The sequence below is a fragment of the Mangifera indica genome, chromosome 5 (genome assembly GCF_011075055.1).
Source record: "Mangifera indica cultivar Alphonso chromosome 5, CATAS_Mindica_2.1, whole genome shotgun sequence".
NCBI lineage: Eukaryota > Viridiplantae > Streptophyta > Magnoliopsida > Sapindales > Anacardiaceae > Mangifera > Mangifera indica.
The window spans coordinates 3,374,700-3,397,523 of NC_058141.1; the positions used below are offsets into that span (position 1 = coordinate 3,374,700).

The 22,824-nt window shown below is 33.4% G+C and overlaps 1 protein-coding gene and 2 pseudogenes across 1 annotated transcript; all 3 read left to right on the top strand.

The window, feature by feature from the left end:
* The first annotated feature begins 1,765 nt into the window (after positions 1 to 1,765).
* Positions 1,766 to 3,055, top strand: LOC123215272 (BAHD acyltransferase At5g47980-like). Its single transcript, XM_044635298.1, has one exon. The coding sequence runs from the start codon at positions 1,766 to 1,768 to the stop codon at positions 3,053 to 3,055; it is 1,290 nt and encodes a 429-aa protein (XP_044491233.1).
* A 12,834-nt stretch (positions 3,056 to 15,889) lies between these two features.
* LOC123216990 lies at positions 15,890 to 21,421 on the top strand (annotated as a pseudogene).
* A 163-nt stretch (positions 21,422 to 21,584) lies between these two features.
* LOC123217810 lies at positions 21,585 to 21,755 on the top strand (annotated as a pseudogene).
* The last annotated feature ends 1,069 nt before the right edge of the window (positions 21,756 to 22,824 follow it).

The following is a 22,824-nucleotide window of genomic DNA, read 5'->3' on the forward strand; positions in this document are numbered from 1 at the left end:
AACTCTTCCTTAGGTGATCGGATTAGATGTAGAAAGGAAGGAAACACAAGAATTTCACATGAGAACAAAGAAAGACTCAAGAAAATAGCTAACAAATTTTTGGCAACACCAAGAAACACTAGAACAAAAAAATTTTTCAAAAAGAATGACAAGAACTTGATTTGATGTGACTTTAATACCAAATTTGATGCGAACTTCAACAATGACACACGAAAGCTAATTAAGAATTGATCTTTGTCTAGGATTGGAACAAGTTCCACCTTGACCTTGATTCATATGAATCTTGGTATAGATTAGTGACTAAAACGCCACAAGAGATGAACCTTGATAAATTCTTGATAGTTTTGAATCAAGAAGTTAAAATCTTGAAACAAAGTTAAACTCATGGTACTGTTCATACATTACTGTTCATTCTTTCAAGAAAAATTATTTTAAAAAATGGTGTCTAAAACCCTAAAGGCCTAACTTGACCTTAACCCAATGGACTATCCAATTTATCTAAGCTCATTAACTAATTAAATACCCAATAATCTAAATTAAAAACCAACATGACATTTAAGCTTTAAAAATAACTAATTTAAGTAGCCCATTATATAACACATAACTTAAATAAAAGTTTGGGCTTTAATAAAACAAGTCTTAATCCATTACAAAAAGGTACTAATAACATAATCCTAGGCCTAACCAAGGCATGCTTGGATGCCTTCCCTTGAATGCTTTTTCGGTGACCAAATATGACATGCTACTCTTGGGTTAGACTTTTATCCTTTATGGTTGATTCCTTTACTCCTTTTTGAACTGTGAACTAGATCAAATTAACTAGTCCCTTAGTGCTTACCTTGACCCAATCAACCTCCATGATGCTTGACTTGGACCAAAGCTCTTCCATGAGTCCATTTAAGGCTTCTTGCAACTTCTTGGCTTGACTCCTTGTAATTGGTCTTACTGGTATTTGAAGTGGATCAACCTCGTGGCTTGGTACTTTGTTTGGTGCTCCATCAAGCCAAATCCCATCGTCTTTCTCTTCGTTTGAAGTCAAATCGATGGAAGCACCTTTGATTTCTAGTCATTTGGAGCTGATTCGACGAAGACAAAGACAAACTTCGATTCGATGATTCAATTTCTTCACTTCGTTGTCTTTGATTTGTCATGCATTGGGGTTTCTTTGTCTGTCATTGACCTTCATCGTCAGGCAAAGTGAGAATGATGGGATGAAGGCATTCTCGATCAAAATTCAGTTATTGGAGAAGAAAGAAAAAAATTGAAGCCTTAGAAAGGACAATATAAATTTTCAAGGTTTAATCATAGAAAGAAATTGTTAGTTTTATAAATAAAGAGAGTAAACGAGAAAATGTTTTATTATTTTTAATATATTATAGTTTAATAATAATTTTACCCTGAAATTAATTAATTTGGTTAATTTTAATAATTTACAAATAGAAATTTAGATTTTCGATACTTAACAAATGCCAATCCAATTTTTAACAATCCCGAGTTTAGAATAAGTATTTTGACCTTGAGATATTGGACCTACAATTAATATGGGCGTGTGCGTGTGTATATATATATATATATATATATATATATATATATATATATTTCATTTTTTATTCCAAAAATTCAGGAGTGTTCCGTCTTCCTCTAACTACTTTCTATATTTGTTTCATAGGAGGACTTACTATATACATATGTAAATGCTAATTACCACATCATCCCGGGTAAACTTGATTTAAATTTTGAAAACATAGCCAAATAGACACAGCATATGACAATGGAGATTGAGATAGTTGCCAGAGAAACAATAAAGCCATCTTCTCCAACTCCCCAACACCCAACAAATTTCAACTTTTCCCTTATTGACCAGAATGCTCCTGTAATGTACACACCATTGCTTCTTTTCTACCCACAAAACAACCATCCAAGCCGGCCCACCCAAAGATCGCAGCACCTGAAGACATCCTTGTCGAAATTGCTCCCAAAGTTTTATCCACTTGCAGGCATAATGAAAGAAAGAACCACCATCGAGTGCAACGATAATGGAGCTGAATACGTTGAAGCTCAAGTCAACTGCAATTTATCTGACATTCTTGATCAACCTGATGCTTCAATGCTGAGAAGTTTTCTTCCTGTTGAGATTGAATCCGAGGAGGCTGACACCGGCTGCTTGCTATTTATTCAAGCCAACTTCTTCAAATGCGGCGGAATGGTAATCGGCGTTTGCATTTCACATAAAATTGCAGACACAGAAACGCTTTCTATGGTCTTAAATAGTTGGTCTCAAGTAGCCATTTCGGGGTCTAGCGATGGAGTTAAATTTCCTGAATTCAACGCAGCATCGATTTTTCCTCCATCAGATTCCAAGCCCCATATAACAATTCCCCATCATGATGGCGTAATTACCAAGAGGGTTGTTTTTGAATCGTCAAAGATTGTTTCACTCAAGGCCAAGGCAACCGGAGCCACCGTGCAGCAGCCGACGCGTGTGGAAGCTGTCACGGCGTTAATCTGGAAATGTATGATAAATATTTCAAAATCATCAAAAGGGTTTCCAAGACTGTCATTAATAAGCCACGTTGCCAACTTACGTAAAAGAATCGAGCCACCACTGCCGGAAAACTGTATCGGGAACATTGTGGGGACGCTCTTCGCTGCAATTTCGACTGAAAAGGAGACCGACTTGCAGGGATTGGTTTGTGAATTAAGAAAAGAAATAACAGAATTTAAGAAAACTGGTTTGCAGAAGATTAAAGATGAGAAAAGGACGTGGCTAAAAATGTGTGAGATAGAAAATTTTCTTGGAAGAGATGATGTAGATTATTATATGTTTACCAGTTGGTGTAGATTTCCTCTTTATGAGGTTGATTTTGGGTGGGGAAAGCCGACGTGGGTTACCCTTCCTAGCCTAATTTTCAAGGATACGGTTTTCATGGTGGACGCGAGAGATGGTGAAGGAGTAGAAGCTCTGGTAAGTCTGAGCAAAGAAGACATGGCCTTGTTTGAAGCTGATCAAGAGTTGCTTGAATTTGCCACTGTCAATCCAAAGGTGGCAATATGAGCTAATAACCTAACACAGAATATGATCTTATCATTGTATTAAAGTGTTTGATATATATATATATATATATATATATATATATATATATGTATGAATTATTTTGAGTAGCTTCTAGATTGGTTTAAAAATATGAACAGTATATTTGTTTTGAGTATTTAATTAATATTACATATTATCAATTTTAAATATTTAATTAAATATTTAAATAATATGTTATTATTTGATTGAATAATTTTAAATTAATGGAATTAATATTCAATCACATGATAATATATAATATAGATATCAAATTAAATATTTAAAATTTGGTATACATAATTTTATTATAAAAATATATTATTCATTCAATTAAGATAGACTTACCAGTATAAAGGATAATCTTGTATTATGCTAAAAAAAAACAAATACTAATTAAAAATGAGGTGGTTCATTTTGTTATTGATATATTAGACATGGAGTTGTTATACTATGAGGGTAGACACGAGGTTACCCTCAAATTTGTTTTAAAAATAAAATAATACTCAAATACATGATAACACATTATTATTTGTACATATAATTTTATTATAAAAAAAATATAAGAGTTTGACAAAATAACCAAGTTATATTCAAAATAAGAATTAAAATTTTGGATATATCAAATTACCCAAGTTTCGTACAATTTATAATAAAAATATCTTTGAATGTTTTCAAAATATATAAAAATGGAAAATTGTGTTAAATTGAAAATAACTATGTATACCATTCTAACATATTTTCATATTTAAATAATCGACATTCAAATATTTAAATCTTCACATATAATATTCTAACTTCGATTTAACAGATTTTTTTTTTTATTTTACTCTATTATCAAAGAGGTTTTTTCGTGTAAAAGATACATATGTTATTGCATTATTTCTTTTCATTTCTTTGATATTGTAATGTTTTCTTTACTCAAGATTAGCTGATTTTTAAAAAGTTTTTACTAGTTGACTAACAAAAAATGACTAAGGTTGAATTTGAATCGAATTGGTTCGGTTTCGAAAGTCATCTTAACATAATTTTGTTTGACTTGAATTTATTTCAATCGAACTCTAATCGGGTGAGTCAGCTCATTTTTTAAACCAAACTAAAGTTAGAAAGAGTTTGGTTCAATCCAACTTGTGAGCCTAGTAGAGGCTCAATATGTTTTGAATTTAACTCATGGTTCAATTGAAATTATGTTAAGTAATTATCAAAATAATATTGTTTTGTCTATTACTAGGTAAAACGATGTCGTTTTATTAATGAACCATGAACTTAAACTATGAATCTGATCTATAAATTCGAGTTATGAACTTGAAATTCTAATTGAACTATTTTTTATTCGAATCAAATTCGAATTATTTCTAATTTGACTCGATTCGAATCCATTTTTAACCATGATGAGTCGTAAAGGCCACCCCTCTATAAATATCCTAGGTTCGACATTGATTAATATAATTTAGTAACATAACAATGTGTATGATGAGATTGCTATTTTCTTTCACCTTCATATGATCCTTACTTTATAGGACAAAATGGTGTGATTACATGCTATGAATCAGAATATAATATAATCCTCATCAGTATACACAAAAGGGGGATCATTTAAAGTCTCATTCTTTATACCACTTCTAAATGTAAAACATTTTGCTCGCACATTAGATTCTCCCACGAGTAAATGACCTTTATGTTGGGTTGGCCTAGAGAGATGATGTGGTTGAACATTGATTACGCAGCTTAATCCATTTCTTGGTACCCTCTCCATGAATTTGACTATTGCAGAATTTGATCATGTAACACCTTGTAAACCCCGTGGCTGATCTTGAAATATGTATCAAGCATTTCAGTTGCAACAGTATTGGACTGACAACTCAACTTTACCTTAGTTAAGAAATCTTTAAAGATTTGTTTCTTGAACACAGATCTCTTTGAAGCGACGAAGTCACCTCGAGACATGGGTATTAGTATTCTATAATGTATGATATATATCCTACAATATAAGTGAAAATTGATATATATCTTAAGATGTATCGAATAAAAACAGTATAATAGGTGTATAATATGAAATGTATATTATCGATACTTTTTAAAGAAATGATAATATAATAGAGATACATCTTAAATTTAATTTTTAAGGTAGCGTTTATAATACCTTCCAAGACAAATATAAAGTAGCTAAATTTTTTTATTATTTTATTATATGATTTATAATAGATCAAATAATTAATTCTTAGCCAAGGTTTGATGAAATGACAGATTCACATATTTTAAGTTAAAAAAAAAAGTTAATTTTCTATTCATATGTTAATTTGTTAAACAAATATATTGTTAACCTTTTTTTTTTAAATAAAATTATTGAAAACACAAAAAACTCTTCAAACTAAATAACACTTTACTCTAAAAGTGTATTAAATAATTTTTATACCCTAATGTATATTAATTTTAATTAAATAATAAAAAAAATTATTAATATTAATATAAATAGAGATATTAATGACATATATAACCATCTATTTATAGGCAAATTATAACATTTGAAAATTTAGAGATATTAATGAAATTTTTAAAGGGGTTTTTTGAAATTTGAAAAAAGTTTTGGGGTATTTTAGAAAATTTGAAATTTCAATATACCTCCCAATATTTTCAAAATTGACATTACACCCCTAAAATGCATCATAAATAAAAAATGTAAATATTATATTATAAACTATCGAAGGCATATTATATTTTCAAATTATACTTGGTGAATATGATAATTTTTTAAATAAGATAAGAAAAATATTTATTTATTTGTAATTTTTTTTAAAAATAACAACAACACCCCATAATACACTTCAATTATAATATTGAAACAAAATAATATAAATATTTTTTAACTGTTAAAATTAATAATTGATTTTAGTGAAAAATTGACTTTTTCAAACTTAACAAATAAGACTATCATTTCATCAAACATTGCATGGGAAATAGTCATTTAACCTTTATTAAAAGATTACTCCTACGATATAATACCTTAACAATATAAAGAATTAGATTTTTTATAGATAAAATTATACACGATTCGATTATTATAAACAATAAAGGAAATTTTATTTTCAAAAACAAAAAATTATACTTTAAAATTTAAAATATCTACACCATAGGTTTAAAAATCCAATCAGGTGAAAATCCAAGTCTGTTCTAATTAATAAAATTAGTATAAATATTATTTTTAAATATTTCACTAATATTATTATCGAATTATCGATTTGAATATCTATTAGAATAGAGTGCCCTTTTACTGGGGTCAAAATCCCGTTCAATTTTGAAAACATTGACATCAACAAAATGGTCTAGTACAGCACAATTTAAAATAGGGAAATTATAAAAAATGGCCAAAATACCCTCCCATTAAGCAAAAATGCCCAAAGTCACTATTTTCAAGCAAAAATGCCCATGACTTTTTTTAAAATACCAAAATTACCCTTCCCCTCATTTATATAAACCCTCCTCACTCATTATGAGAGGTTAAATGAAATTTTAGTAAAATTAGGGGGGCATTTTGATATTAAACATTATAAAAGCATTATAAATTTCTCAATGAAATTTAAGGAATAGATAATTGAGGCGTCAAAGAAATGTTATTAAAATTGGGGGGCATTTTGATATTAAACATTGTAGGAGCATTATAAATGAAATTTTAGGTTTTTTCGAATTTCACCGTTTTACGATATATAGACTCGTATTTTCCAGATTTCTGAAGAATTTTTCGATTGTTGTTATTCTAAGGTATTTCAACTTTTAGAATTCGAATTTCAGTTTCGTTTTTTAGAATTTCACCGTTTTACGATATATAGATTCGTATTTTCCAGATTTTCGAAGAATTTTTCAATTGTTGTCATTCTAGGGTATTTCAACTTTTAGAATTCGAATTTCAGTTCCGTTTTTTCGAATTTTACCGTTTTACTATATATCGATTCGTATTTTTCAAATTTTCAAAAAATTTTTTGATTGTTGCCGTTCTAGGGTATTTCAACTTTTAGAATTCGAATTTCAGTTTCGTTTTTTCGAATTTCACCGTTTTACAATATATTGATTCGTATTTTCCAAATTTCTGAAGAATTTTTTGATTGTTGCCATTCTAGGGTATTTCAACTTTTAGAATTCGAATTTCAATTCCGTTTTTTCGAATTTCATCGTTTTACGATATATCAACTCGTAATTTCCAGATTTTTGAAGAATTTTTTGATTGTTGCCATCTTAGGGTATTTCAACTTTTAGAATTCGAATTTCAGTTCCGTTTTTTCAAATTTCACCGTTTTACGATATATCAACTCGTATTTTTCAGATTTTCGAAGAATTTTTTGATTGTTGCCATCCTAGGGTATTTCAATTTTTAGAATTCGAATTTCAGTTTCGTTTTTTCAAATTTTGTAGTTTTACGATATATCGACTCGTATTTTTCAGATTTTCGAAGAATTTTTCGATTATTGTCATCTTAGGGTATTTCAACTTTTAGAATTCGAATTTCAGTTCCGTTTTTTTGAATTTCACCGTTTTACGATATATCGATCGTATTTTTTCAAATTTTTGAAGAATTTTTCGATTGTTGCCATTCTAGGGTATTTCAACTTTTAGAATTCGAATTTTAATTCCGTTTTTTCGAATTTCACCGTTTTACTATATATCGATTCGTATTTTCCAAATTTTCGAAGAATTTTTTTATTGTTGTTGTTCTAGGGTATTTCAACTTTTAGAATTTGAATTTCAGTTCCGTTTTTTCGAATTTCACCGTTTTACAATATATCGATTCGTATTTTCCAAATTTTTTAAGAATTTTTCGATTGTTGCCGTTCTAGGGTATTTCAACTTTTAGAATTTGAATTTCAGTTCTGTTTTTTCGAATTTCACCATTTTACGATATATCAACTCGTATTTTCCAGATTTTCAAAGAATTTTTTGATTGTTACCATCCTAAGGTATTTCAACTTTTAGAATTCGAATTTCAGTTCCGGTTTTTTGAATTTCACCATTTTACGATATATCAACTCGTATTTTCCAGATGTTTGAAGAATTTTTTGAATGTTGCCATCCTAGGGTATTTCAACTTTTAGAATTCGAATTTCAGTTCTATTTTTTTGAATTTCACGATTTTACGATATATCGACTCGTATTTTTCAAATTTTCGAAGAATTTTTCGATTGTTGTCATCCTAGGGTATTTCAACTTTTAGAATTCGAATTTCAGTTCCGTTTTTTCGAATTTCACAGTTTTATGATATATCGATTCGTATTTTCCAAATTTTTGAAGAATTTTTTGATTGTTGCTATTCTAGGGTATTTCAACTTTTAGAATTAGAATTTTAGTTTCGTTTTTTCGAATTTCACCGTTTTACGATAGATCGATTCGTATTTTTCAAATTTCAAAAGAATTTTTCGATTGTTGCCATTCTAGGGTATTTCAACTTTTAGAATTCGAATTTCAGTTTTGTTTTTTTAAATTTTACCGTTTTACGATATATCGACTCGTATTTTTCAGATTTTCAAAGAATTTTTCGATTGTTGCTGGATAGTAACATCACTCAAATTACATATAAAATGAAATCAAATACATATCTATATATAATGACAGATAAAGTACATCGTACACATACGCACATACAATAAATATATACATACGAACATATGAAGAACGATAAATAAACAATGAGCTAACTAAATATACATCCGTGAGCTACTTTATATAGTGAAAATACAACAGCGACGCTAAACGTCGACGCATAGAGGTAGACGACTCTCGGGGAAAATCGACGCTCCGTGACAACGCCAAACACTCAAAAAAACGTAACATAAACACGCCACAGTCACCGGAGCCTAGTCCCTGCTGAGGGACATCCGTCGCTCGATATAAAGCGAGGGAATCACGTCGTGGAGTCTGTCCAGAAGCGGTCCAAAAACTCATCACCTCTAATAACGCAGGTATGAATGTCATATACGGTCGCATGTGCTGCTTAAGAGACCCCATATTCCCCGAATATGATACATCTGAATCATATACTGTAATCGATCACTCACGAAAATCTATAACTCCGGCCACCAAATGTGCGCAGTCAAAGTTTATAGGGATGTAAACCTATAAACAGTGACAAATTTTAGTTAATTATAGACTAATTCAATGTATTGAAAATACATATATACTATACCTGATCGACCATCCCCCATGGTTTGTACAACAATCCCGGGTGTATGTTGCCTCAATCATCATCGTGAAAAGCCCCGAAAACTTAAACTTCTCAAACGGTATGGTCTGCCAACTCTTCCAAGCCATCTCAATATGGCTTCCGAAGAATGTGTGGGCTGTCGTCCAATGCTGTGAAACAATCGCACGGTGGTCGTTTTGGTGCTGATGTAATAAAGCCAAAAAAGAATCTACATGCTAAAATGGTATAAACAAGTTCATATGTGTTAGTTATTAATAAATATATCAAATTTTTTCCCGAATTATATAGTATAGACAATTTACATCATCGGTCAGCCACTCGCGCAACTCTACCACAAGCCGTCAAAAACTGTCCTTTGACTTCGACCTGATGAAATAGACATCATAAGTGTCGAAAGCCGCAGCTCTGGTGTACCACGTGAGGAAAGATTCCTCAAGCTCTAAGGCAGAGGATGAAATGGTCCTAAGTTGTCGTTTCGCCCTCCCTTTGAGTGGATTTGTATATGGGGTGCGAACCAGCGGACCCTTTCGGACGATCCGACCACGTGTTGTACGAATCAGTTGCATGATCCCAAAAAAAAATTAATTCATCATTCCATCCTACGTAACAATTAACATTAATCGATTTATTTTACCTTCTTCATGTATGCGGGAGGAGGTTTAACTGGAGAATTCTGAATCACGGTCAAGTCCACCACGCGTGCTTCCTCGACAGACTGGAAAATTGTAATTTTGAACATCTCAGTGACCAATATATACGAATATTTATATACTAAGTATAATTGATATACCTCAATATGGATGACCTCAGAAACGTCCTCCTAGAAGTCCTCCTCCTATGAACCAATATCCACTATTTTTTTGGTTGAGCTTGGGATATTAGTAAGTAACCATAATCGCTCGTCCTGAAAAAGAGTCAAAATATCATTAAATAAACAATATAATTGAAAAGACAAATCGATCAATGACAGTTTTTAAAAAAAGTTAACCTCAACTTCTGGAGAAGATGTTCGGGGAGAACCCTCGATCGATAATATATCAATGTCGATTCCCTATATGCATGAAAAGGACAAAATAGTAAATGATAGTTCATATAAAATATAATATCTATAATAATTATCATACCTCAAGTGGAGGATCTGAAGCAACTAGGGATCCGATCGGATGGCCTTCATGAGGAATACCCTATACGAATATATATACCCTATATTAATCGATAACTGAACAATCATAAAAATAAAGTTCCATTGATAAGTGACATACCTCAGCTCGGACAGGTGATGCAACAGAAGGGCTAATCGATGCCCCCTCCTGGCACTACCCTAAGATAATAGTAATAATAATTTAATCAGTGACATTTCATATATAACAATACTATAATATAATAACGACATTTAACATTAAATATAAATTTGAAATGTCATACGGACCTCGTGTGGCTGATGGGATGGTATTGCGGTATCAATGGGGGATGTCGGTTGGATATCATCGTCCCTCTCTTATACGAATGTAATAATAGTTGTCAGAATAATAACACTATAGACATTTTTTATAAGTAATATATTAGAAGTGGTTTTACAACCTGAGCGATGGGGGCTGGATATGTACGCGTGACGATGTCCTCTAAATGAGCCATACGATCCTGTAATCAAGTCATATCGTCGCGTAATCGAGTCATTTGGGAAGAGATATCATCGTGAAAACTCGATATCTCACGTAAAATGGTAGTACCCCAGTACGCTAATGTAACATCTAATGTAGAAATACTGGGTGATACAAATGGAGGACACTACTCGGTGGCATGATGGGTAGTACGATCCTCCACTCCAGGATGGTCTGTTGTCCGTGGGCTCTAAACGACAGGGGAACATAGAGGCTGCTCCATAACAGGAGGCTGAATAGGCTCCTTATATGTCTCAGAAGTCTCGACGGGTACATCTGAAGGTCTTGCGGCTGGAGAAGCCCCGTCTCTGATCGCGAGATGAACCGAAGAAGATGAAAAGAAATCAGCATCAGGTAAACCGGTGTACTCGCAAATCTTAGCATACCATGGTAAACCCTTCTTGATCGATGATGGACGAAGGGGGAATGTGACATCCTCATAATGATAAAGATATATAAGTCAAAATAATTGCAACATATAATGAATTAATCGACTTATTAATTAACGAGTACATACCAGATCACTAGTGAAAATACGACATATATGAGTTCAACTAGGGACGTCTCGCGTACACCACCTAAACATTCGTGGGGACGCATAGAGATCAACAAGGTCAATCCAATTGTATAACGTGTCCAGAGTCTCATATATCCAATACTGCAATATAATTATTTACGATTTAAATAAATCAATTCATATTTTTTCCAATTAATATATATAATCAATAAATTAAAACTAACCTGAAATGTGAAAGGAAATCTGTAGAGGTCGTATCTACACATCTCAGGCATCTGTTCGGAGCACACTCTGTCACTCGCCTGTGACATAGACTCGTATGTCATCTGCCACATGGGGACACCCCAGGGGTAGGAATTAAACCCGTCCAGATGATCAACCAACTATAAATATTCTGAAGACACCTTCTTTCGTCGATCATTCCCTAACAAAACCATGTGAAGAACATACAATAAGACCATCTTGACAGCGTCAATATTGTCATCCCCCCATGGCCTCGATAAGAAAACACGCTCTAGGTCATGATACTGCACCTTCGGACAACCTCAAAAGTACATATCTCTGATCCTATGTCTGGAGGAGCGAGGAATATATGAAGAGATATCAATGCGTCGGCTAAACGAAAGACCCGTCACCAAAGCAAATTCAAACAGGCTAAAACGAACATCAACCCCGCTAATCCTAAACCAAAACTCGTCTTTGGCAGAGAATCGATGTAGCTGCCGTAGTAGAAATGAATGAACCAATATCCCAGAGAATTTGGTCTTGGGTAAACGAAGAAGATACCCGAAACATGTTCTCTCAAATAGTCGTAGCTGATCCAGGGTCAGTGTAGATGTAATCCTAGATAATGTTGTGCGCTGTGTATGACATATCAGATCTGTCCGAAAATATATGGACTTATCGGGGATTCGTCGCTCGCTTTCAACACGTTTTCTTTTGTGAGAAATATCCTGCGAAAATTTACAAAATTCATTAGTCATTCATAAATAGCAAATATGTAAACAAATGTCTTCATGGAAAAATCATAAAAAGATAAAAAATACAAAACAATAAAACAAGTGATCACAAAATTTTAAAATAAGATTTCAGGATCGTAAAATAGTTAAAAAGAAAAAACGAAACTGAAATTCAAATTTTATACGTTGAAATACCCTAGAATTTCAACAAACGAAAAATTATTCGAAAATCTGAATAATACGAGTCGATATATCCTAAAACGGTGAAATTTGAAAAAATGAAAATGAAATTTGAATTTTATACGTTAAAATGCCATAGAATGTTAACAATCAAAAAATTAGTCGAAATTCTGAAAATTACGAGTTGATATATCATAAAACGGTAAAATTCGAAAAAACGAAACTGAAATTCGAATTCTAAGCGCTGAAATACCTTAGAATGACAACAATCAAAAAATTGTTCCAAAATTTGGAAAGTATGAGTCGATATATCCTAAAACGGTGAAATTCGAAAAAACGAAAATAAAATTCGAATTATATATGTTGAAATACCATGGAATGTTAACAATCGAAAAATCAATCGAAATTTTGAAAAATACGAGTCGATATATCATAAAATGGTTAAATTGGAAAAAAACAAAACTGAAATTCGAATTCTAAACGTTGAAATACCCTAGAATGGCAACAATAGAAAAATTGTTCCAAAATTTGGAAAATACGAGTCGATATATCCTAAAACGGTGCAATTGGAAAAAACGAAACTGAAATTCGAATTCTAAATGTTGAAATACCCTAGAATGACAACAATCGAAAAATCGTTGCAAAATCTGGAAAATACGAGTCGATATATTCTAAAACAATGAAATTTGAAAAAACGAAAATGAAATTCGAATTCTATACGTTGATATACCCTAGAATGACAACAATCGAAAAGTCGTTCCAAAATCTGGAAAATACGAGTCGATATATCCTAAAACGGTGAAATTGGAAAAAATGAAACTGAAATTCGAATTCTAAAAGTTGAAATACCCTAGAATGATAACAATCAAAAAATCGTTCCAAAATCTAGAAAATACAAGTCGATATATTCTAAAACGATGAAATTTGAAAAAACGAAAATGAAATTCGAATTCTATACGTTGATATACCCTATAATGTGAATAATTGAAAAAACAGAATTTAAATTCGAACTCTATCAATTAAAGGGAGAAGGACTATTTCCCACCTAACTTTTGATGCGTTTTCAAAATGCCACCCACGGTAGATGAAAATCCACTTTTCCCACCCATGAGCTATTAATATGGATGATATCTGTTTGCATAAGGGTAAAATATCCATTTTACCCTTGTTAGATGAAATGACAAAAATACCCCTCAATTTAATCTCCCAAAATTGATGTGAGGGTTTTACCATTCACCCCCCTTAGGTTTTAGAAACTAACATTTTCACCTTCCCTAAAGTTTTTAAACTTTAAAAACTAACATTTTCACCCACAAACCTAGGGTTTCCATATTTTTTAAAATACAACCGCCCCCCATAACTTTCAAAACTCACATTTCACCCCCATTCTTCCACTTCATCTCTCGACTTCCTCTCCGGCGTCGTCACCGGCCTCTTCCTTCTCCTGGTGCGAGGAAGAGATCTTCATCTCCTCGTCGCACGGTGCGACAAAGAGATGGAGATCTCTTCGTCGCACGATGCGACTCTCTTTGTCGCTCGTCGTCTAGATCTGGGAGATCGCTCGACGAAGGTCTCTCTTCTTCTCTCTTCGTCGCTCGTCACGTCTGGACGACGCGACGACGAAGGACGACGCTTTATCGTCCAGAGGGTTGTCTTTCATCGTCCTTTGTAGTCGGAGATGGGAGATCGGTCGAATGCGTCGACCGTCGGTGGTGGCCAGAGAATGAAGCAAACCCCAGGGGTGAAATCTAAACTTTTTAAACTTTGAGGATGGGTTAGTTATTAGTTTTAAAACCTGGAGGGGGGAAACGGTAAAATTTTAAAGTTTTAAGGTTTTAAATAGAAAATGACGATTTTGCCCCTGTCCCTAACTGAAAAATTGGACGGCAGTTTGCTTATGGGTGGGAAAAGTGGATTTTCATCTGCCATGGGTGGCAGTTTGAGAACGCATCAAAAGTTGGGGGGTGAAATAGTCTTTCTCCCTCAGTTAAAATACATAAGAATATCACTAATCGAAAAAATCGTTCAGAAATCTGGAATATGAATTGATATATCATAAAACGGTAAAATTCGAAAAAATGAAACTGAAATTCAAAAGTACGAGTCGATATATCCTATAAATGAAAAAACTGAAATATTGAGTTAAATTAGGGCATTACATCGTAAAATGTGTTCGAAAGGTACACAAATAGAAAAACTTAATCTCAAATTTGAAAACTACATATTGAAAAATCTTAAAACAGAAAAAACGGATATAAAATTCGAAAACTACACCTTAACAAACCCTAGATGTGAAAAATATCAATTTACCCCCTGAGAAAATTTCTATTACAAACAAGTCCAATATTTATCACTTGCCCCCTCAGTAATTTTCGAATCTATTACCGCCCCTGCAGTTTCAAAAAAGTAAATTTTCACCCCAACCCACGCTATTCCCTAGCAGCCCACTGTCACATGACAAATTTCAGAAACGCCCACAGTGGACTAATCTATAATGACCAGATCCCTAATGTTTTAAAAAAGCCGCTTAACCCCCCTAACCCACTGTCACAGTAGGAGTGTTCGTCATGACAGTGGGATACACTGTTCCCACTGTCAGACTGTCGAATGCTTCAGACACATTTTTCGGCCAAAAATCGGTCATTTCGGCCTCCAATTTCAACAGAAATCGAATCTACATAGGGTATAACACAAAACCCTTCAACAAATTCAACGAAAACAGCCAAGAATCAAAACATATTAATCATTGTTCAAAATCGAAACCCTAAAGTTTCAAATCGTAAAATCTCACTCAAATCTCAATAATATGAACAATAACTTGATTCAAACAAAATTACGGAAGATATACTAACCTTCTTGACCATTTTCGGTAGTCGAAAAACAAGAAAATCATCAGAAATCGGCTTGATAGTGGGACGATAGTGGACAGTAAGAAAAAAGACGATTTTTCTTTGGATTTGCACAGTGACAGTGAAAGTTTCACAATGACAAATATGAAAATTTGCCTTGTTTATATATAGGGGTAGTTTCAACATTTCACAAAAATTAGACATTTTTACTTTAATATAAAATTTTTGGGTGATTTCGCTTAAACACCCTTACTTTTACTTATTTTTTATAATTTCTCTTTAAAATATCTCTGGTCTCCACCGACAAAACACTCTACCAAAATTAACCTTAACACATCATGACGTCTTGATTATGCATATAGTAAACTTAGTGGCATTCCCGTGAATATATTGAAATTGCAGCCCGTTTTGGGACTGTACAGGCAGACACAACAAAAAAAATCTTCTCTTCCATAGCCAAATAAGGAAACTGAGAGATTAGTACACCACAAAGATCCATTCTCCGCAAACCCGAAACTCCATGTCAAATGAAAAGGAAGAAGAAGAAGACGACGAGATTCAGAGCTCAGGAAAGCGCCAGAAATGCAGTAAAGACGAAGAGGAGGAGCGCGACGGAGAGGAGAGTGAGCTTCCATTGGAGACAGGTTTCTTCCTCTATCCGACCACTCCGACGTCGTTTGTGGTTTCTGATGCTCTGGAGCTTGATTTTCCTATCATTTACGTTAACAAAGTGTTCGAGATCTCCACCGGTTATCGCGCCGATGAAGTCCTTGGTCGTAACTGGTGAGTGAAAGAATGATAGTTTGTTTGGTGGTTTTATTTATTGAATTGCTTGTTTTATGCTGTTTTGTGGTTGTGGAAGCCGGTGAGTTGTTGGAATTTGTTTTTATGTTTGGAATTTTTGTGTGATTACTGAGGGTTTTGGTGAGACTTGAGAGGAAGTGAGATGGAAAATTTATTTTTTTGGCTTGTGCTGTTTGGATTGTGAGGAAGCTAGGGAAAAAAAGAAACGGTTGAAAAGGATGAAAATTTAATGTTTGAATTTTGTAAAAATTAGTAAAATGATGTATGATTTTTCATTTATTTTTCTTTCTGCCATAATTTTGGGGGATTTTTGCTCTTTTATTGCAAAATCAAAATATAACAAAATGAGATATAGTTGACTCCTCTTCCACTTAGCAACCCACCATGACAATGTCTTTAGTTCATAGTGACTACTTGCCTGCTGGAATCGGTTCCAATTTTAAAGTTAGCTCGTTAAGCTTCCTAGAATGAAGATGTTTGGTAGTGTTTAATACTCGTACCAATTTATTTTGTTGCAAAAGCTATCATTATCATCCTTTCGCCATTGATTTATGAACTAGCCATCTGCGAATTTATCATTTCAAGATAGTCTTCAATGGTATAAATTTTTTATTAGAATTTAAGATCTCCTGATATATCACAATTCATTCAAAGTTGATTTTTTAAAAACTGGTTTCATCGTTATGTGATTTGGATTGGAATGTTCTATAATGTCTAAATATGCTGAATGATAACAGTTGTAGTGGTGGTTTTCAAGCCAATATCTTTGATATATTATATGTTTTCAAGTCCAGAAGATTGAAGTGTTCATAATGTCTAAATATTCTTAGTGGTGGTTTTCAAACCAATATCTTTGATTTTTCCTGAGTTTTTATTGACTATCTAATAGAAATTTGGTATATGTTTGATCTCAATCCATATATATATATGCATTTCTAATTTTTTTTTTTGTTGGCTTTGGATTTTTTTGACAATCCAACTAAGTTTATCTTGTATAGAGGCTTTACATGTTTATATGATAAGAGATGAGTTGTTCTTTATGTATGATTTTAGGTGCCATTTTTGTTGCTGAGTAAAGCTTGTCCTTTATATGGAAAACTCATCAATCCTACTGTATTTTCTTTTGATTAATTATTTTTTTTCTTTTCTTAGCAAATTGAGGCAGTAAATAAGTAAACAGATTTAGCTCATGTTCTATTACTCGAAACAGACTTAATATTAAGGGTTGATTAAAGTAACATATAATTATCTGAGCAAGTCATATGTATCTAGTTCTACATGATAAGGGTGTCGTGCAGCAAAAGGCAATACTAAATTTGAAGGTACCTGAAGAATAGTTGGTTGAAACAGCGTTTGACCATTGTGTTCAGTAGCATAATTACCCAATATGTAATCTGGATCCTAAGGCTACAAAACTCCATTGAAACAAAGCAGGGAAAGGTACACAGCTAAATTTTGGTTTGGTGATAATTATAACAAAGTTATTGCTCTAAGATGTTAAACAAATTTCTGAATTTTACATTCTTTAACTCTTAAAGTAGATGGATGAACACTAATGTAGATTTGATTTTGTATCATATGATTATGTCTCCATGATTGATTTGTTCTAGTGTTGAGTTGTTGTTGCAATTCCAATGTCTCTACTTTGATTCTTGTTTTTAGCTACCAGCCATGTTGATTTCTGTATGTACTAATCATGAGGTAATTCATACATCATTTTCTTTGAATTCTAAATACTATGTGATTGATAACTTACTAGTTTGTTTCAAGCCTTAAAAATCAATTTGCATGCATTTAAATATTTAATATTGTATGAACCAGTCAATTTGCATAAGTTCATGTGTTATGTCTTGAATTAGTCATCTTTCCGTTATCTATCCTTCAGTACAATAATTTGTAGGTTAAAATTTTGTTTACTTGAATGAAAAATTTGTTTATGGATATTAATTAATCTGTGAAACTTTTAACAGCACAAGTAAATTTTTCATGTCAAACACAAGGGAATTTTATTTTTGCAAAGGTGATCAAATTTAGAAGAATTATTTTTCCATCTCAACTCTTAACGGCTGCATTTCAGTTTAACCCCTGGCTTGGTGGCCCTTCCCTGCCCATTGTATTGAAAAGAAATGGAGGGACGGAGGGAGAGAAAATATTTTGTGACTAAGGGGCATCCAATCCAAGCTGGCTCAGCTCATTTGTATGTCCAGTGATATAGTTTATCTTTCGGTGATACTATTCACTCCTCCAATGACACTGTTGATCCAGTCGAAAGTTCTCTAGTGATATTGTGCACCAGTTCCAATGAGCTTGAGCTTGAGACAAGTATTATAGATTCGGTCTGAACTTGAGCCTACCCTAGGCTTGGCTACTCAAATTGAATCCACCTGTTTAAGTAACTATATGTGATAAATAGTTTTTTTTTTCCCATTAATTTTTTATAACGCTTAATGAAAGCTATTGCCCTAGAGTTAAGGAACACTTAGAAAAATGATGCTGTATTTATTTTCTCAGAACACACGTAAGAATAATTGCGGGGCAGCTACATTGTTAATATGATCAATTGAATTTAAGAAGAGAGAGTGAAGTGTTCAACAGCATGTATGATACTTTGACTTATATTCGGTTTTGTATTTGCTGTAATAAGTTCATATAAATTGGTCATTGCGGTTGCCGATTCCAATGTCCTATGTTCTGTAAAAGAAACTTCCTAGATTGTATGCTATTTGCTTATGGTTTTATTATCTCTAGTTGTTTACTTCTTTTAATTAATATGACTAATTGGGGTCATTCCAGCTTCTTTGTACTTTAATTAGTTCAGTGTCTGCACATTTACATCTAAAGTTTAATTGAGCCAGCATAAATTGTGGTTTCCTAATAGATGTTTTCTTATGTACACATGGTAATGTTAATCTGTGGCATTTGTTTGTGGCTGTGCATGCTTGTGAGTGGCATTCCCAAGTTATATTATGTAAAAATAAAAAACTGGGTCTGTATCATCTGGACTCTTTTAATTTTGTGGCATCAATTCTTTCTATTTCTGCCAGTATGCTCTTTGCTGTTCTTTCCTTATCCTTTACTGAAACAATCATATTAGTTATGTTATCAATACTTTTATACTTGGAAAAATTAAAATGAAATGCATATCATCCAGGAATCTATATTCTTTTGAAGGAAAAAAATATTTTTCAGAATTGTCTGCAATTCTATGTTTTTATTTTTAGAGTATAGTTTTCTACAATCAATTTTGTTGTGTACTTCTGATTTGTCTGTAATTGCTGCTGACTTTTTTTTTGTTCCAGTCGGTTCTTACAATACAGGGATCCTCGTGCTCAAAGACGGCACCCTTTGGTTGATCCTGTTGTTGTTTCTGAAATCAGAAGATGTCTTGAGGAAGGTATTGAATTCCAAGGTGAGTTACTCAATTTTCAGAAAGATGGTAGTGCTCTAGTTAACAGGCTAAGACTTGCACCCATACATGATGATGATGGAACTGTCACACACATTATTGGTATTCAAGTGTTTACTGAAGCAAAAATAGATTTGAATCATTTATCTTATCCGGTATTCAAGGAGACTGGCAATCAGCAGGATGATCAGTCAGCTCAATATGGTTCTCAGAGTAGGCAATCATCATTCATTCAACGTCAAGAAACGTGTGGAATACTTCAGCTCTCAGATGAAGTTTTAGCTCACAACATTCTAGCACGCTTGGCACCAAGGGATGTTGCATCCATTGGATCTGTTTGTAGAAGGATTCGTCAATTGACAAAGAATGAGCATGTAAGGAAGATGGTATGTCAAAATGCATGGGGAAGAGAGGTGACAGGTGCATTAGAACTCATGACCAAGAAATTAGGGTGGGGACGTCTGGCTAGGGAACTGACTACCCTTGAGGCAGTTTGCTGGAGAAAACTTACAGTTGGAGGAGCAGTGGAGCCTTCACGTTGCAATTTTAGTGCCTGTGCAGCTGGAAATCGTCTAGTACTCTTTGGAGGGGAAGGAGTTAATATGCAGCCAATGGATGACACATTTGTTCTAAATCTTGATGCAGCAAATCCAGAATGGCAACGGGTGAGTGTTAAATCATACCCACCGGGACGCTGGGGCCACACTCTCTCCTGTTTGAACGGTTCTTGGTTAGTGGTATTTGGTGGATGTGGAAGGCAAGGATTGCTTAATGATGTATTTGTTCTAGATTTGGATGCCAAACAACCAACATGGAAAGAAGTTTCTGGTGGAACTCCCCCTCTTCCTAGATCTTGGCATAGTTCTTGCACGATAGAAGGTTCTAAATTGGTTGTAACAGGCGGCTGCACAGATGCTGGGGTACTTCTTAGTGATATGTACTTACTGGATCTAACAACAGACAAGCCAGCATGGAGAGAAATACCCACTTCATTTACTCCTCTTCCAGATTGGGGCATTCTCTCAGAGTTTATGGTCAGACAAAAGTTTTGATGTTTGGTGGACTTGCTAGCAGTGGGCATTTGCGGCTACGATCAGGTGATTCCTATACCATTGATTTGGGGGACGAAGAACCACAGTGGAAGCAACTGATGTGTAGTGCATTCACTGGCGTGGGCAGCCAGAGTGCTGTGGTTCCCCCTCCTAGACTTGACCATGTTGCAGTCAGCATGCCTTGTGGAAGGATTATCATCTTTGGTGGTTCCATTGCCGGACTGCACTCTCCTTCTCAGCTCTTCCTTCTAGATCCTTCCGAGGAGAAACCATCTTGGAGAATTCTCAATGTTCCTGGTCAGCCACCTAAATTTGCCTGGGGTCATAGCACCTGTGTGGTTGGAGGGACTAGGGTACTGGTGTTAGGTGGGCACACCGGTGAGGAGTGGCTACTCAATGAATTGCATGAATTGTGCCTAGCAAGCAGACAAGACTCAGACCCCGACCCAGACCCATAATTAAATAACAAACGGACCATTACACGATTCAATTTTCACCAACTGGTCTGGAAGACAATTTTGCTCAAGAATATGTGCCAGTTACGGCACCATCTTCCATATTGTTTGTTCTCATTCTATACTTTTGATTTGTTCTCTTGATGCGATGTGTTGTTGGGATATGTATTACACTGTAAAAAGGCCATAATCTCTTGTGGATTTTATCTGACTGCTGTATAATTGGAACAAGTATTTGGTATGTATGTAGTATTGTAGTGGCCATATCGTTATATGAATGTAGCGAGTTGGAGTTGAATATGACTTAAGAGTTGGGGCAACATCCTTTTCAGGAATGCCAGACTGAAAATTCTGTCAATTGAATGGCACCGTACATAGTGTCTTTCAAGCCCCACACGGGACAGGTGTAAGTGTACTGATACAAAGATGCAGATTAGTATTATCTTTGCGCTTGGGGCAATGACGCAGCTAGTGAGGTTCTAGCTGAGGCCCGTCTATTGCTGGTTGAAAACCATTTCCAAACCCCTTCGAAGGCCTGGGTTCTCCCGTCTGGTGCTCTATTTAAATCGAGTTAGTTTGATTTGATTTGAATTTATTTAATTTAAATATGAATCAAGTTTGATTTAAAAAGTTTAACTCGATTTAAAATTAAATCAAATTTGAGTTCTAAAGAGTTTGGTTTAGTTTGATTTATGAGTTAAATAAGTAACTTGATTAAGTTAGAATTTGATTTGATTTGACTCGTGAGTTAGATAAATAATTTGATTAAGTTAGAATTTGACTTATAACTCGTTTTAAATTGTGGTTAAATAATTATTAAAGGATTTAGTTTTGCATGACTTCCTCCTGGGTAATGCCCTACAATTCTTGACTTCAAAATTTCAACTATGTTCTGTGCTGGCTCATGAGCCTTTTACCGTAAATAAAAGTCTGACCATCTTCCTTTCCAACTTTGATGAAATAAAGATTTTTAAATTATGTGCACGGGTATTTAGATGAAATTTTTTTTTTTTAATGAAAGCTGAATAATAGTTGATTCATTAGGATTGTGAAAAGAGTTGTGTTACAAGTATAATTTTTTATACAGATAATATATGTTATTTTGTGGTTAAATAGTTAAAAATTAAATATGATAATAAATTATTATTTATATATAAAAATATATATATAGTTTTATTAATGTGAAAATCTATAATTTCTTTTTATTAAAATCAAATAATAGATTGTCTTCCAAAATGTACGTGATACCCTAAGAAACAAAAAAATAATGTCAAAACAAGTCAACATATTAGTGTGTTTGAAGTTGGATGAATGTTGAAAGTCAAAGGCGTAAAACATACCAAAAAGATTAGTTCGGGTTATGAAGCAGTCAATATGTAATCTCCTCGTTTCTAGGTTGAGGGCAATATCACTCTATAGACGGATAATGTTAAAACTCACAAGTACCCACAAATGGATGAACAAAACAATTTAAAAATGATGGGAGAAGGAAGAAATCAGTAGTGGACTTACAAGTAAAACTTAAAGGGTCAAGGTATAACTATATAAGTATATTTTAAATTAAAATAAGTATAAATATTTGTATTAATAAAATTATTATTAACTATTATGTTTATAATTGTCCTTGAAGTGATTTCATCTTTTAAAAATATTGTACAATGACTTTATTATCAAATAAAAT